Source organism: Lithobates pipiens, unplaced genomic scaffold, assembly GCF_037356315.1.
Source record: "Lithobates pipiens isolate NorthernLeopardFrog02 unplaced genomic scaffold, aLitPip1_a1.2 Scaffold_8, whole genome shotgun sequence".
In the NCBI taxonomy this organism is placed as follows: Eukaryota; Metazoa; Chordata; class Amphibia; order Anura; family Ranidae; genus Lithobates; species Lithobates pipiens.
The window spans coordinates 270,103,925-270,117,776 of record NW_027507903.1 but is presented as its reverse complement, the minus strand read 5'-3'; the positions used below and the strand labels follow the sequence as shown (position 1 = coordinate 270,117,776).

The 13,852-nt window shown below is 42.0% G+C and overlaps 1 protein-coding gene across 3 annotated transcripts in view; it reads right to left on the bottom strand.

Moving 5' to 3' along the window:
- MON2 (MON2 regulator of endosome-to-Golgi trafficking) overlaps positions 1-13,852 on the bottom strand; it is a 208,906-nt gene that overhangs the window by 173,393 nt on the left and 21,661 nt on the right. For all 3 annotated transcript variants that reach the window (XM_077471965.1, XM_077471966.1, XM_077471967.1), the window contains exons 2-3: positions 2,150-2,213; positions 1,300-1,427 (exon numbers count right to left, since the gene is read on the bottom strand). In XM_077471965.1, the coding sequence (XP_077328091.1) occupies positions 1,300-1,427; positions 2,150-2,213 (192 nt within the window). The remainder of the gene's footprint in view (positions 1-1,299; positions 1,428-2,149; positions 2,214-13,852) is intronic.

Genomic DNA, 13,852 nt, shown 5'->3' with positions numbered 1-13,852 from the left:
CTGGATGGACCTGTGTCTTTTTTATAACCAGATTAACCACTTCAATACTGGGCACTTTTGTACCTTCCTACCCAGGCCATTTTTCAGCTGTCAGCGCTGTCACTTTTTAAATGACAATTGCGCAGTCATGCTACACCGTACCCAAACTAAATTTTTATAATTTTGTTCACACAAATAGAGCTTTTTGGTGGTATTTTATCACCTCTGCAGTTTTTATTTTATTTTTTGCTAAACTAATAGAAAAAGATCGAAAATTGTGAAAGAAAAAGTTTTACTTTGTTTTTGTTATAAAATTTTGTAAATAAGTATGTTTTCTCCTTTACTGATGGCCACTGATAAGGCGGCACCGATGAGGCGGCACTGATGGGCACTCGTAGGTAGCACTGGTGGACACTGAAAGGCTGCACTGATGGGTACTTATGGGTGGCACTGATAGACGGCACTGCTGGGCACTGAAAGGCAGCACTGATGGTCACTGATTGCTGGCACTGATAGATTTCCTTTTACACCGTGATCAGCCGTGATTGGACACGGCTGATCACGTGGTAAAGGGTCTCTGTCAGAGACTCTTTACCTAGATCGGAGTTGCAGTGTGTCAGACAGACACACCGCAACAACGATCACCAGGATGCACGCCCCCAGGGGTGCGCGGTGGTTTGATATCCTGGCGACGTCATATGACCTCCGGTCAGGATATCGCAACCACTTTGCCAACGTCATACTGCTATATGGCGGACATCAAGTGGTTAAAGATAAAAGAGAAGTCAATCGGATGGCATAAACCTCATGGGACTTAACCCCTTATAAAAGTCAGCACAAAAGTGCATACATTCCTGGAGTTCTTTAAAGGAGAAGTACAGCCAAAGCTTGTTTGGCTGTACTTCTCTTGTGAATCACAGGAGTACAGGTCGTCCTGTACTTCTGTTTTCAGCAAACAGCGAGCTGAAGTCCACTCTCTGCTGACATCACAGAGCCAGCTCAGGCAAGATCGTGACAATGGAGTCGGGATTCACCCCCATGTCTGGAGCAGCAACCGACTCAGCCTCTCAGCGGGCCACTGAGAGCCTCAGACGGACACTCTTGTCCCCTCCACAGCCCAGCGATCCAGTGAGTGAGTGGGGGGGGGGGGGAGCAGAGCAGAGAGCTCGGTTCTCGGTCTTAGAGGGGACAGAGGGGGCAACTGGGGACAGAGGCAGCATCAGACCGATAGGCAAGTATAATTATACAAAAAAAAAAAAAAAACACATACTTCTCTTTTAAGGCAAATAAAAGCACAATTAAAATGTTAAATCACCATACCTCAGATACCACTTCATGTGACATGAGCCTCTGGATAGCAGCAAGGCAAAGCTGAGTGATTTTCGGTTCTTTTGTTCCGCAACCCATGAGAAATGGTTGAACTACTTCAGAACTATTTTCCTTCAAAGCTTCAGGAAGGATGAGAAAAGATATAATAATCATAATTAAAATACATTTACTTGTCTGTGTTAGAAATATTAAACAGGCAGAAGGAGACAATAATATCATTACACCACAAAAGTATGCTCTTTTTAATTATTCTTATGTAAAATCACTAAAATGACCTGGTGATCCTGTTGATATGCTTTTTGCCCAAGTTCCCCGACAATGCTACAGCGTCACGCTATTGCGTAAGCTATTGCATAATCTACTGCGTCTGATGACCTATGCTAGAGAGCGCTATTTGCCTGGATGCTTAATCCATTGTGCATATGCTGGAACTATCAGACTGACCTCCGGCACTGCTCAGTCTGGATAAGTAGTGTGTATGTGTAAGACTCATTTATGCAAATGTAGACATATTTGCTGAAAATATATTAAAAGATGAGAAAATTGGCCTGAAAATATTTTTTGCAGAACTAAAAAAAAATATAAAAAGATTAAGCCCTGCTCCCTCCTGACACTAAGCTTTGCCCTCTTTATTCAAACAAACGTCTTGGGTTTAGCACTTGAAAAACACAAAGGAAGAGCATGGGGCTCATTCACAGACAGAAATATGAAAAAGAAAATCTATGTTTGGAAACAGTAATGGAATACAATACACTTATAGGTGCGTAATTTATTATAAAATTCCCGTACACATATGAAAATCAAGCATCTTAGCTACACAAGTAAACACCATAATAATAACCTGTCAGTATGTCAGCGTTCCGTGCAGCTATATTCTTCACCTTCACTATGCCGGATTCTGCAGCCTGGAAGACATAATTCATGTGATAAAGTACAAAGCAGTAAAATGATGGTCTTTGATGATATAATATGAGGAAAATGCTTTGAATATGATCAAAAAGCTATTCTTGTTTGCAGTCTCTTTATATTTCTGGATCAGGGTATGCATTATTCAGACTCTTTTGTACTAACTAGTACATCAAGTTTCAGATTATACAAACATGTTTCTCTACAAAACCTAAATTTGTAAATACATTTTTATTGTAGAGGAATAAAAAGTCATCTGTGCTAGAGAAGTAGCAAACAGACTCGGTGAACAGTTTCAGTTTTGGGTAATATTTTCTTCTAGTCCTTCTAAAGACCTTTGCCTGCCCTCCTCTTGTATAGTATTCCACCTAAAGCCTACAGCCCATAGGTGTGTGCAGCCTATTGCATTAGGGTGTGCATCAAAAAGCTCAAACACATATGCGTTAGAGCTGCAACTAACGATTAATTTGTCTGTCGACTAATCTAGCGATTATTTTTTCGATTAGTCAACGACTATCCGATTATTTTTTTTATTTTTATTTTTTAACGAATCTAGTGTTTTTTTTTTTTTGATTAGCTAATTAATCCTTTGGATAACCTTGAGAGTATTGTACTCCAAAGTATTGTATTGCATTGCAGAGTATTGTATTGCATTGCATTGCAGGGTATTGCAATGCATTGGCGGGCAGAGTATTGGCGGGCAGAGTATTGTATTGGCGGGCAGAGTATTGTATTGTATTGGCGGGCAGAGTATTGTATTGTATTGGTGGGCAGAGTATTGTATTGGCGGGCAGAGTATTGTATTGGCGGGCAGAGTATTGTATTGGCGGGCAGAGTATTGTATTGTATTGTATTGGCTGGCAGAGTATTGGCGGGCAGAGTATTGTATTGTATTGGCTGGCAGAGTATTGGCTGGCAGAGTATTGTATTGGCTGGCAGAGTATTGTACTGTATTGGCTGCCAGAGTATTGGCGGGCAGAGTATTGTACTGTATTGGCTGGCAGAGTATTGTATTGTATTGGCGGGCAGAGTATTGGCGAGCAGAGTATTGTATTGTATTGGCTGGCAGAGTATTGGCGGGCAGAGTATTGTATTGTATTGGCTGGCAGAGTATTGGCTGGCAGAGTATTGTATTGTATTGTATTGTATTGGCTGGCAGAGTATTGTATTGTATTGGCTGGCAGAGTATTGGCTGGCAGAGTATTGTATTGTTTTGCAGCAGAGTATTGCATTGCATTGCAGAGTATTCCATTGCAGATGCTGGCAGAGTATAGGGCTGGCAGAGTATTGGCTGGGTATGGAGGGATGGCTGCTTCCATCCGACCTCTCCCCTCCACTGCACAGATCAGTACAGAGAGGGGAGAGAGAAACCGCCGTCATGTCATGCCATGACCGTCGGAGCGATCACATTGTAAACTCCTGGGTGTAGAAAGATGGCCGCCACTTCAGAGCTAGGCCGAAGCCTCTCCTAAGGCCGAGACCGCGGAGCACTCCGCGGATAGCGGCATGTGCGCACGGATCGGTAACGATCCGTTGCACCCCTAGGGACGGCGGCACGGCGTGGGGAGAAGAGAGGGGGACGGTGGGGGAGAAGAGAGGGGGACGGCGGCACGGAGGGCAGCGTTAGATACTAAGCACTGCCCCCACTGTGACGCATCGATGCCCAGAACGCAGGTCAACGTATTTTCTTAGTCGACGTAGTCGATTACATCGACGCGTCGTGGCAGCTCTAATATGCGTGCGTGCATCAAAAAAATTTAATAAAAAATCCATGTACTTAAGTATTCACAGCCTTTGCTCAATACTTTGTTGAAGCAAATGGCACCAATTACAGTCTCAAGTCTTTTTTGAGTATGATGGTACAAGCTTGGCACACCTATTTTTGGGCAGTTTCCCCCATTCTTCTTTGAAGGACCTCTCAAGCTCCATCAGGTTGGATGGGGAGCATCGGTGCACAGCCATTTTCAGATCGGGTTCAGGTCTGGGCTCTGGCTGGATCACTCAAGGACATTCACAGAGTTGTCCCGTAGCCACTCCTTTGTTATCTTGGCTGTGTGCTTAGGGTCATTGTCCTGTTGGAAGATCCAAGTTTGCCCCAGTCTGAGGTCCAGAGCACTCTGGAGCAGGTTTTCATCAAGGATGTCTCTGTACATTGCTGCATTCATCTTTCCCTCAATCCTGACGCTGAAAAACATTCCCACAACATGATGCTGCCACCACCATGTTTCACTGTAGGGATGGTATTGGCCAGGTGATCAGCAGAGCCTGGTTTCCTCCAGACATGACGCTTGCCATTCAGGCCAAAGAGTTCAATCTTTGTTTCATCAGACCAGAGAATTTTGTTTCTCCTGGTCTGAGAGTACTTTAGGTGCCCTTTGGCAAACTCCAGGTGGGCTGTCATGTGTCTTTTACTGAGCAGTGGCTTCAGTTTGGCCACTCTATACATGTCTGACTGGTGGAGTGCTGCAGAGTTGGTTGTTCTTCTGGAAGGTTCTCCACTCTCCACAGAGAAATGCTGGAGCTGTGTCAGAGTGACCACTGGGTTCTTGGTCACCTCCTTGACTAAGGCCCTTCTTCCCCGATCACTCAGTTTGGTCGGGCAGCCCACTCTAGGAAAAGTCCTGGTGGTTCCAAACTTCTTCCATTTACGGATGATGGAGGCCACTGTGCTCATTGGGACCTTCAATGCTGCAGAAATTTTCTGTACCCTCCAGATCTGTGCCTCAATACAAGCCTGTCTCTGAGGTCTACAGACAATTCCTTGGACTTGTTTTCTTTGGTTGGTGCTCTGACATGCACTGTTAACTGTGGGACCTTATATACACTACACGTATGTGCCTTTCCAAATCATGTACAATCAACTGAATTTACCACAGGTGGACTCCAATCAAGTTGTAGAAACATCTCAAGGATGATCAGTGGAAACAGGATGCACCTGAACTCAAACTTTGACAGTCATGGCAAAGGCTGTGAATACTTATGTCAGTGTTTCTCAACTCCAGTCCTCAAGGCGCCCCAACAGGTCATGTTTTCAGGCTTTCCATTAATTTGCACAGGTGATTTGATCGGTTTCACTGCCTTAGTAATTACCAAAGCCGTTTCATCTGAGGGAAATCCTGAAAATATGACCTGTTGGGGTGCCTTGAGGACTGCAGTTGAGAAACACTGACTTATGTACATGTGATTTTTTTACATTTTTTTCTTTTTTTTAAATTTGCAAAGATTTTAAACAAACTTCTTTCACACTGTCATTACGGGGAATGGTTTTTAGAATTTTGTGAAAAATAATGAATTTTATCCATTTTGGAATAAGGCTGTAATATAACAAAATGTGCGAAAAGGGGAAGTGCTGTGAATACTTTCCGGATGCACTGTACATATGATAAACAAGGAGGATATTGGGATTTTTTAGATGCAAAAATAATATCAAATATATTATTTAAAAAATCATGTATTTTTTATTTTGGAAAATAAAATAAAAAAGGTTTTAAAAAACAGAACAGTTGGCATGTACAGTATATCACAGTATTAATAGGACAGCACTGTAAGATGGATTTCTCAACATGTTTCACCCATATGTTGGGCTTCTTCAGGGGTGCTGTCCAGTTTTGAAGTACAAGCCTTCTAACATAAGAGACAGAAACAGAAAAAAACAAAATCATATATTCGTCAGCTAATTTGCAATTACAGATCATATATATTGCAAAGTGTTACATCAACTTATATGCACATGAATCCTACTTTCAGGGCGATGCTTCTTACCTGTATCACCTAAAATGGGTTCAAATGTCGCCAGGCTCTCTAGACAGCTAACCGAGCCAGGGGAACCATAAGTGACCAGCGGCCACAGGGGGAATAATAGGACCAGCTATAAAGTATACATTAACCACTTCAATACAGGGCACTTTCGCCCCCTTCCTTCCCAGCCCAATTTTCAGCTTTCATCGCTCTAGTGTTTTCAGTGACAATTGCGCGGTCATGCTACACTGTACCCAAATGAAATTTTTATCATTTTGTTCGCACAAATAGAGCTTTATTTTGGTGGTATTTATTCACGACTCAGTTTTTTATTTTTTGCGATATAAGTGCAAAAAAGCGGAAATTTGGAAAAAAAACAATATTTTCTTTTTTCTATTTTAAAAGAAATCCAATAAAATCAAATTTTGTCATAAATTTAAGCCAAAATGTATTCTGCTACATGTTTTTGGTAAAAAAAAATTCCGTTAAGTGTATAATAAATTGGTTTGTGTGATCACGGACATATGTACGCAAATGATCATGTACATATGTGTGCAGGTGATCACGTATATATGTGTGCAGATAATCATTGGAACATGTGATTTTAGTGGGACATATGTGGGGGACATGTTTTTATTATTAGGGACATGTGTTTTTATTATTTGGGGACATGTGTGTTATGGGGACATATGTGGGGACTGTGTTTACACTGTGTGGTGTGTTGTGTATTACACTAGACTGATGATCAGTGAGTAAAAAGCTGTAAAAAACAGCTCATACTCACTGATCATCAGCCGGCTGCAGCGATCTGCTCTCCTCTCCTCAGCGATGACATCTGTGTGAGGAGAGGAGGAGCCGATTGCCTAGCAACCGGCTGTTTGTTTACATCACATGACGGCCGTGATTGGACACGGCCGTCATGTGATCAGGAGGGCCAATCAGAGAGCCCTCCTGCCGATCTGAGATGCGCCGTGTCCGGGTGACACGGGCGCATCGGGATCGCGCCGCTGCGCGGGCACGCGCGATCCCGCTCCTTCTGATGGACGTTCCTGAACGTCCTATCAGAAGTAGACGGCTCCCACCCAGCCGTATATGTGCATTGGCCGGGTGGGAAGTGGTTAAAGTATATCAGATTCTGCAATGAGTTAAAGTCCAAGGGATTTTAAAGTGCTGTCTGTAAATTCTTATCCCTTGGAATTAAACTCATTGCAGAATCTGTATTTGTAAGTTGATAGCTTTTTTTCAGTTTGGGAAAGTATTTTCCTCTCTGACATTTTCTGATATACTTTAAATGTATACTTTATAGCTGGTCCTATTAATCCCCTTGTGGCCGCTGGTCACATATGGTTCCCCTGGCGCCGTTTGCCATCTAGAGAGTGTGGCGACATTTGGAGCAATTTTAGGTGATACAGGTAAGAAGCATTGCCCTGAAAGTAGGATGCATGTGCATATAAATCGTTATCTAATTAAGTCGATGTAACATTTTGCAATATTATACATATGTGTGTGTGTGTGTGTGTGTGTGTGTGTAATTGCAAATTAGCTGACATAAAAATTATAGTTTTTTTCTGTTTGTCTCTTTTGTTAGAAGGCTTGTACTTCAAAACTGGACAGACCCCCCTGAAGAAGCCTGACATATGGGTGAAACATGCTGGGGAATCTATCTTACAGTGCTGTCCTGTTAATACTGTGATATGCTGTATATGGCAACTGTTCTGTTTTTTAAAACATTGTTTATTTTGTTTTCCAAAATAAAAAATAAAATTTAATATATTTATAATATAATATATATTTTATTATATTTGATATTATTTTTGCACCTAAAAAAAAATAAAATCCCAATATCCTCCTTGTTTATCTATTCAATCTAGGGATGTGGTGCTAAAATAAAGTTGATGTGCCCACGATTAAAAAACTTCTCTAAGTTTTTTTAAAATGTATTAAAAACAGACAAGTGTCAGTTGACCAGTTGACGGTGTCAGTAGTTTATTCATTTATTTATTTATTTTTTTACAATATATTTGTTTACAATTTTTTTTTAGCACACCTATTGAAGGGGCCTTTGGTGAAAGATCAGGGGTATAAACAGACCCCTGATGTCTCACTTTTGAGACAGAGAAAGGGACCAACGACAGAAATTCTCCAGTGCCTTTCTCTGCAGCATTAGCTGCACAATGCAGTGAATGAATGGGAGGAGCTCTGTGCTGGTGGGCTTCCTGTTAATTCACAAACCTGGAACCATGTCCTATGGTCTGATGAGACCAAGATAAACTTATTTGATTCAGATGGTGTCGAGCATGTGTGACGGCAACCAAGTGAGGAGTTGTCAGAAACCATGAACCAGACCAAGACAGAAGTAAAGTAAAATCACACTTGTTTATTAATAAAAATAAAAAAGGTAAATAGAGTAAGCTTAGTCAAGTAACTGGATCGGGTAGTCAGCCAAGCCAGAGTTCAGTAACCAGATTGGGTAATCAGCCAAGCCAGAAGTCAGGAATCCAAGAAGAGGAACAGCAAGCAAGATAAGGAGCAAGGAGGGATGTCAGCAAAGCCAGTCTTTAAACAGGAACACAGGAGATGGTTTCTAGTGATGTGACCAAGGTGAAGGCAGAGATCAAGTGAGCTGGACGGCTTAAAGTAGACAGGACTGACAAGCAGAATCAACAGCTGGGTAAGGGTGGAGAGAGACGGGAGTTGGCAATTAGCCAACAGCTGAGCAGCCAGCTCAAAGAAGGAAGGGCTGAGCCCTGACAGGAGTACAAAGACAAGTGTGTCTTGCCTACAGTCAAGCATGGTAGTGGGAGTGTCATGGTCTGGGGCTGCATGAGTGCTGCCAGCACTGGGGAGCTACAGTTCATTGAGGGAACCATGAATGCCAGCATATACTGTGACATACTGAATCAGAGCATGATCCCCTCCCTTCGGAGGTTGGGCCACAGGGCAGTATTCCAACATGATAACAACCCCAAACACACCTCCAAGATGACCACTGCCTTGCTGAAGAAGCTGAGAGTAAAGGTGATGGACTGGCCAAGCATGTCTCCAGATCTAAACCCTATTGAGCATCAGTGGAGTATCCTCAAATGGAATATGGAGGAGCGCAAGGTCTTTAACATCCACCAGCTCTGTGATGTCATCATGGAGGAGTAGAAGAGGACTCAAGTGGCAACCTGTGAAGCTCTGGTGAACTTCATGCCCAAGAGTGTTAAGGCAGTGCTGGAAAATAATGGTGGCCACACCAAATATTGACACTTTGGGCCCAATTTGGACATTTTTCTCTTAGTGGAGTACTCACTTTTGTTGCCAGCGGTTTAGACATAATGGCGGTGTGTTGAGTCATTTTGAGGGGACAGCAAATTTACACTGTTATACAAGCTGTACACTCACACTTTACATTGTAGCAAAAAGTAATTTTTTTGTGTTGCCAAATGGAAAGATATAATATATATTTTTTATACTCCCTTTAAGGGAGTGCTCCTAATCTCAGCTCGTTACCTGTATAGAAGACACCTGGAGCCAGAAATTTTAAAATGCAAATAACTATTTTTGAAATGCGTTTTGAGATAATTTTGTTGTAATTCTGCCTCTCACTGCTAAAATAAACCTACCGTTAAAACTGATAGACTGATCATTTGTCGGTGGGCAAACGTACAAAATCAGCAGGGGATCAAATACTCTCACTGTGTGTATATAAATTAATTATCAGTGCATTTCTATAATAGTAGCAAATAGGGAGACATGGCAATGTATAAAACGATGTTGTTTTCCTAAGCTCCTAAAGAGGTTGATTCAAGCAAGACCCATTACACACTTTCCATGGCAACAGACTAATGCCGGCCATACACGGTTCGAATTTCGAAAGAATTTTCTTTCGAAAATCGTATCTAAGAATTTTCGTATGAATTTCGCACCATTAGTGGGCTGCAGCAACAGCCGATTTTCGTGCAGAAATAAAATTTGAGGAATCGGACATGTTGGAAATTTTTAGAAAAACGAACGATTTTCTAATCAATGATGGGAGAATCGTGCGAGAAACGTAAGAAAATGTACGGAGATAAAAGAAAATGTACGGAGATAAAAGAAAATGTACGGAGAGAAAAGAAGATTCCCAGCCAAGAAAATTCTTTTCTGTAGCAACATGAGGTGAAATTGAAGGCTTGGTCGGCCGAATTTCGAAAATCAATGGTGGCATCATCGGATCACAAAAAAAACGGATTTTCTGATTTTGAAAAGAAAATTTGTTCGAAATTCGACCGTGTATGGCCTGCATAACTAGAAACATGGGAGTTCCTAGTTTGTGGCCTGTACAGATGAATTCCAATATTTTCCCTTATTCAATGGCGCAGAGCGGTGCCAACAGTTATAAGAAGCTTTCCTTGTTTGTACTGGCCTCTTGAAGCAGGCATTGCCAGCCAGAAAAACCACCAAAGGAATGAGCTGACAGCTTCTATGATAGAATGGGAAGTTAGATGCATGTCAATGTTACCATGCACTAATAAATGCAGCGGACTCCTCCTGTACAGACGGCACACCTGAGCACAATCAGCTCAAAGCAAATGCTACATATGGAAGAGCAAACATGGTTTAGTACAATAAACACATTTCGCATGACGTCTATCAATATCAACAAAATGAAGCTGCAGCGATCACATGACAAAAAAAGTACATACAAATTATTCCAGAACAAAATTGCTTTATCTGTTCCCATAATAATTAAATCCCAAGAGAGAAAAGGGATAACTGACTTTTTAAGTGCCCAAAACATTACACATAATATAAAAAACATTAAACTATTTTATTAGATTGTAAGCTCTAAAGGAGCAGGGCCCTCTGATTCCTACTGTATTAAAGTCTATTGTATTTGTACTGTCTACCCTCAAGTTGTAAAGCGCTACGTAAACTGTTGGCGCTATATAAATCTTGTATTATAATAATATTCTTATCATCTAGTTACGTGGTGAACTAGGGATCTGTAATAGTCAATGCTTTTCTCAGATGAACTGAGCTTCTTCTTTGGAGTATTTAAAGAGGGATTCCACCTGCAAAAAAAAAAATTATTAAAAGCCAGCAGCTATAAATACTACAGCTGCTGACTTTTAATAAATAGACACTCACCTGTCCCAGGGTCCAGTTATGTCGGCAGCCGAGATCGATCAATCAGGTCTCGACTGCTGCCGCCGCCATTCTAGGTGAGGGAATCAGGAAGTGAATCATTGCGGCTTCACTTCCCGGTTCCCTACTGCGCATGCGTGAGTCACGCAGCGCACTAGGAGAGGTCTGCGCTGTCTCTGGGACCCGTTTGTGTCTCAGCAGACAGCGCGGTGGGACAGGAAACGGCACAGACTCCCGTGGGAGTCTATTCCCGGAAGTGGGTGCAAATACCTGTCTTAGACCGGTATCTGCACTCCCTCCCCCCTGAAAGGTGCTAAATGCAAAACTGGAGGGGGGGAGGGTTCAGATGAGTGGAAGTTCCACTTTAAATCTAAACCCCCGTACACACGAGCGGACTTTTCAACATCCAAAGTCCGACGGAATGATTCCGGCAGACTATTCGATCGTGTGTGGGCTGCAACGGACTTTTGATTCGCAAAAGTCTGACAGACTTTAGAAATGGAACATGCTTCAAATTTTTCCGACAGAACTCTGCCGGACCCAGTTCCTACCGAAAAATTCGCTCGTGTGTGTGCTATTCCGACGGACTAAAACCGACGCTAGGGCAGCTATTGGCTACTGGCTATGAACTTCCTTATTCGAGTCCAGTCGTACGTCATCACGTTCGAATCCGTCGGACTTTGGTGTGATTGTGTGTGGCCAAGTCCGCTCATTCGAAAAGTCCGTCAGAACTCTGTCGGAACTCCGTCAGAACTCCGTCGAAAGTCTGCCGGACTTAAGTCCTGTCGTGTGTACGCGGCATAAGGCTGCAATCATCTCAGAAAGTACATGTAAACATAGCAAGAGCCTCTGTGCGTGGGGACTTTAATGCAGCAACATGGTGAAAAATTGTTTATTTAAACATATTATAAAATATCGTTACAGTAAAATATATGCAAAAATTATAGCGACTGGTTAGACAGAAAATTGCTTGACAATATGGAAGAACCTATGATCGATACAGCAAGTGGAAATATGATGCGTTTTGAGACAGTCTCTTCCTAAGGGGTGCAAACACACAGCTTCAAACATCTTTTTCTAGCACCATATGTCCAAAAAATACAAGCAGTCGCTAAGTATAAAAACATCAATATAAAAAGATGCCGCTGCCAATAGGTGTCACTATGGGGGACTGTTAATGCATTCAAAATGCTGTGGCCACTAAGGTCACCGACAACAGGCAATGGCCCACCAGCTGTAATGAAAGCAGGGTGGATATAAATTAATGTTTTTTTATTTTATTTGAATCTGTATATTTTTGTATCCGTTTTGTTTTTTTCCCATTTCTATCAAATTTATTTTAATAAAATGCTTTTGTAGTAAATATCTAAAAGATAGTTTTCTATTTAAGATACATTAATAATTTCGTTTATTCAGCATGAGGCTGTATAGTCTGCAATATTTACATTTTTCGTAAACTCATTCAATGAATCCAAGCTCTGCAAGCTGAGAAACTGCACTGCATTGACGCATTCACACAATTTCACAGTAACCAGGATATAAAACAAAGTTCAGGAATATTCCTTTATCCCACCGTTTACACTACAAACTGTATTTTTGAATCGGTTCTGATATTGCAGCTTTACTAACCTGACAGCTTACTATTCTAAATAGGGAACCTTCAATTTGGTTTGCAAATATTAAAGATTCTAACGACAAGCAAGAATAAGTCCTTACATTTAAAGAGCACCTGTCATTTCAGATCCATCATGGCAGCGCCTGTTAGCGGGCATCCACTCATCTGCTGCTGCCACATCCCTCACCTTGTTGTGTCACTGCCACATCATCCGCCCATTAAAGTGAATGGGACTGTTGGTGAGTCAACAGCGGGCCAGAGGAGGAGCTACTGCTGGACAGAGATGACAATTGCTCTTTAAAAATTATGATTAAATCAAGCCTTTTACCAGCAATTTCAATCGTGATTTAAATCGACTTGATTTAAATAAAATCCACCCTGAATGAAAGTGTCACGTGTTCAGGCCAAAGAATGAACTGAGGGGCGCTTGCGCAATTCTAGGGCTGATATTGTTGTTAAAGTGGTTGTAAACCCTTACAGACCACATTTACCTACAGGTAAGTCTAGATTAAGGCTTACCTGTAGGTGCAAGAAATATCTCCTAAACCTACACGGTTTAGGAGATATTTGCAAAAGACAGGCACCGCTGTCTACGGCAAGCAGGCGCACTGAGCATGCCGCTGCTAACGGCGATCATACCATTAGTAACGCCTGCCGCGCACATGCGTGAGAGTGATGTCATCGTGGTTTCCGGCCAGTCACAGCACCCGAGCCACGATACCCGGAAGTCACTCCGGGACAGATGGTGGTGTCGTAGGACAACGAGGGACGCTTCGGGGGCTTCCATCTCTGGTAAGTTATTCATAATAAGCTAGTATGCTATGCATACTAGCTCATTATGCCTTTGCCTTGCAGGGTCTATTTTTATTTTATTTTTTTAGTTTGGCTTTACTTCCTCTTTAAGCACCTATAGCCAAGGAGAAAACATTTAATCATCCACAAGACATTATCCATGGCGTGTGTCTGGTAAGCATAGCAGCAAATGTTTTCTCCTGGGCTATGGATGCTTTACAACAATGCTGCGGCATTAATGTCCTAAAATGTCCCCTGGGAGAATGTAGGGGCATAGGAGAGACAATCCACTTGAGGTCACTGGGCCACAAGCTTGTATCATTCTTAAGCCCCATACACACTATCAGATTGTCTACTGATTTTTTCCTTCAGGTTTACCAA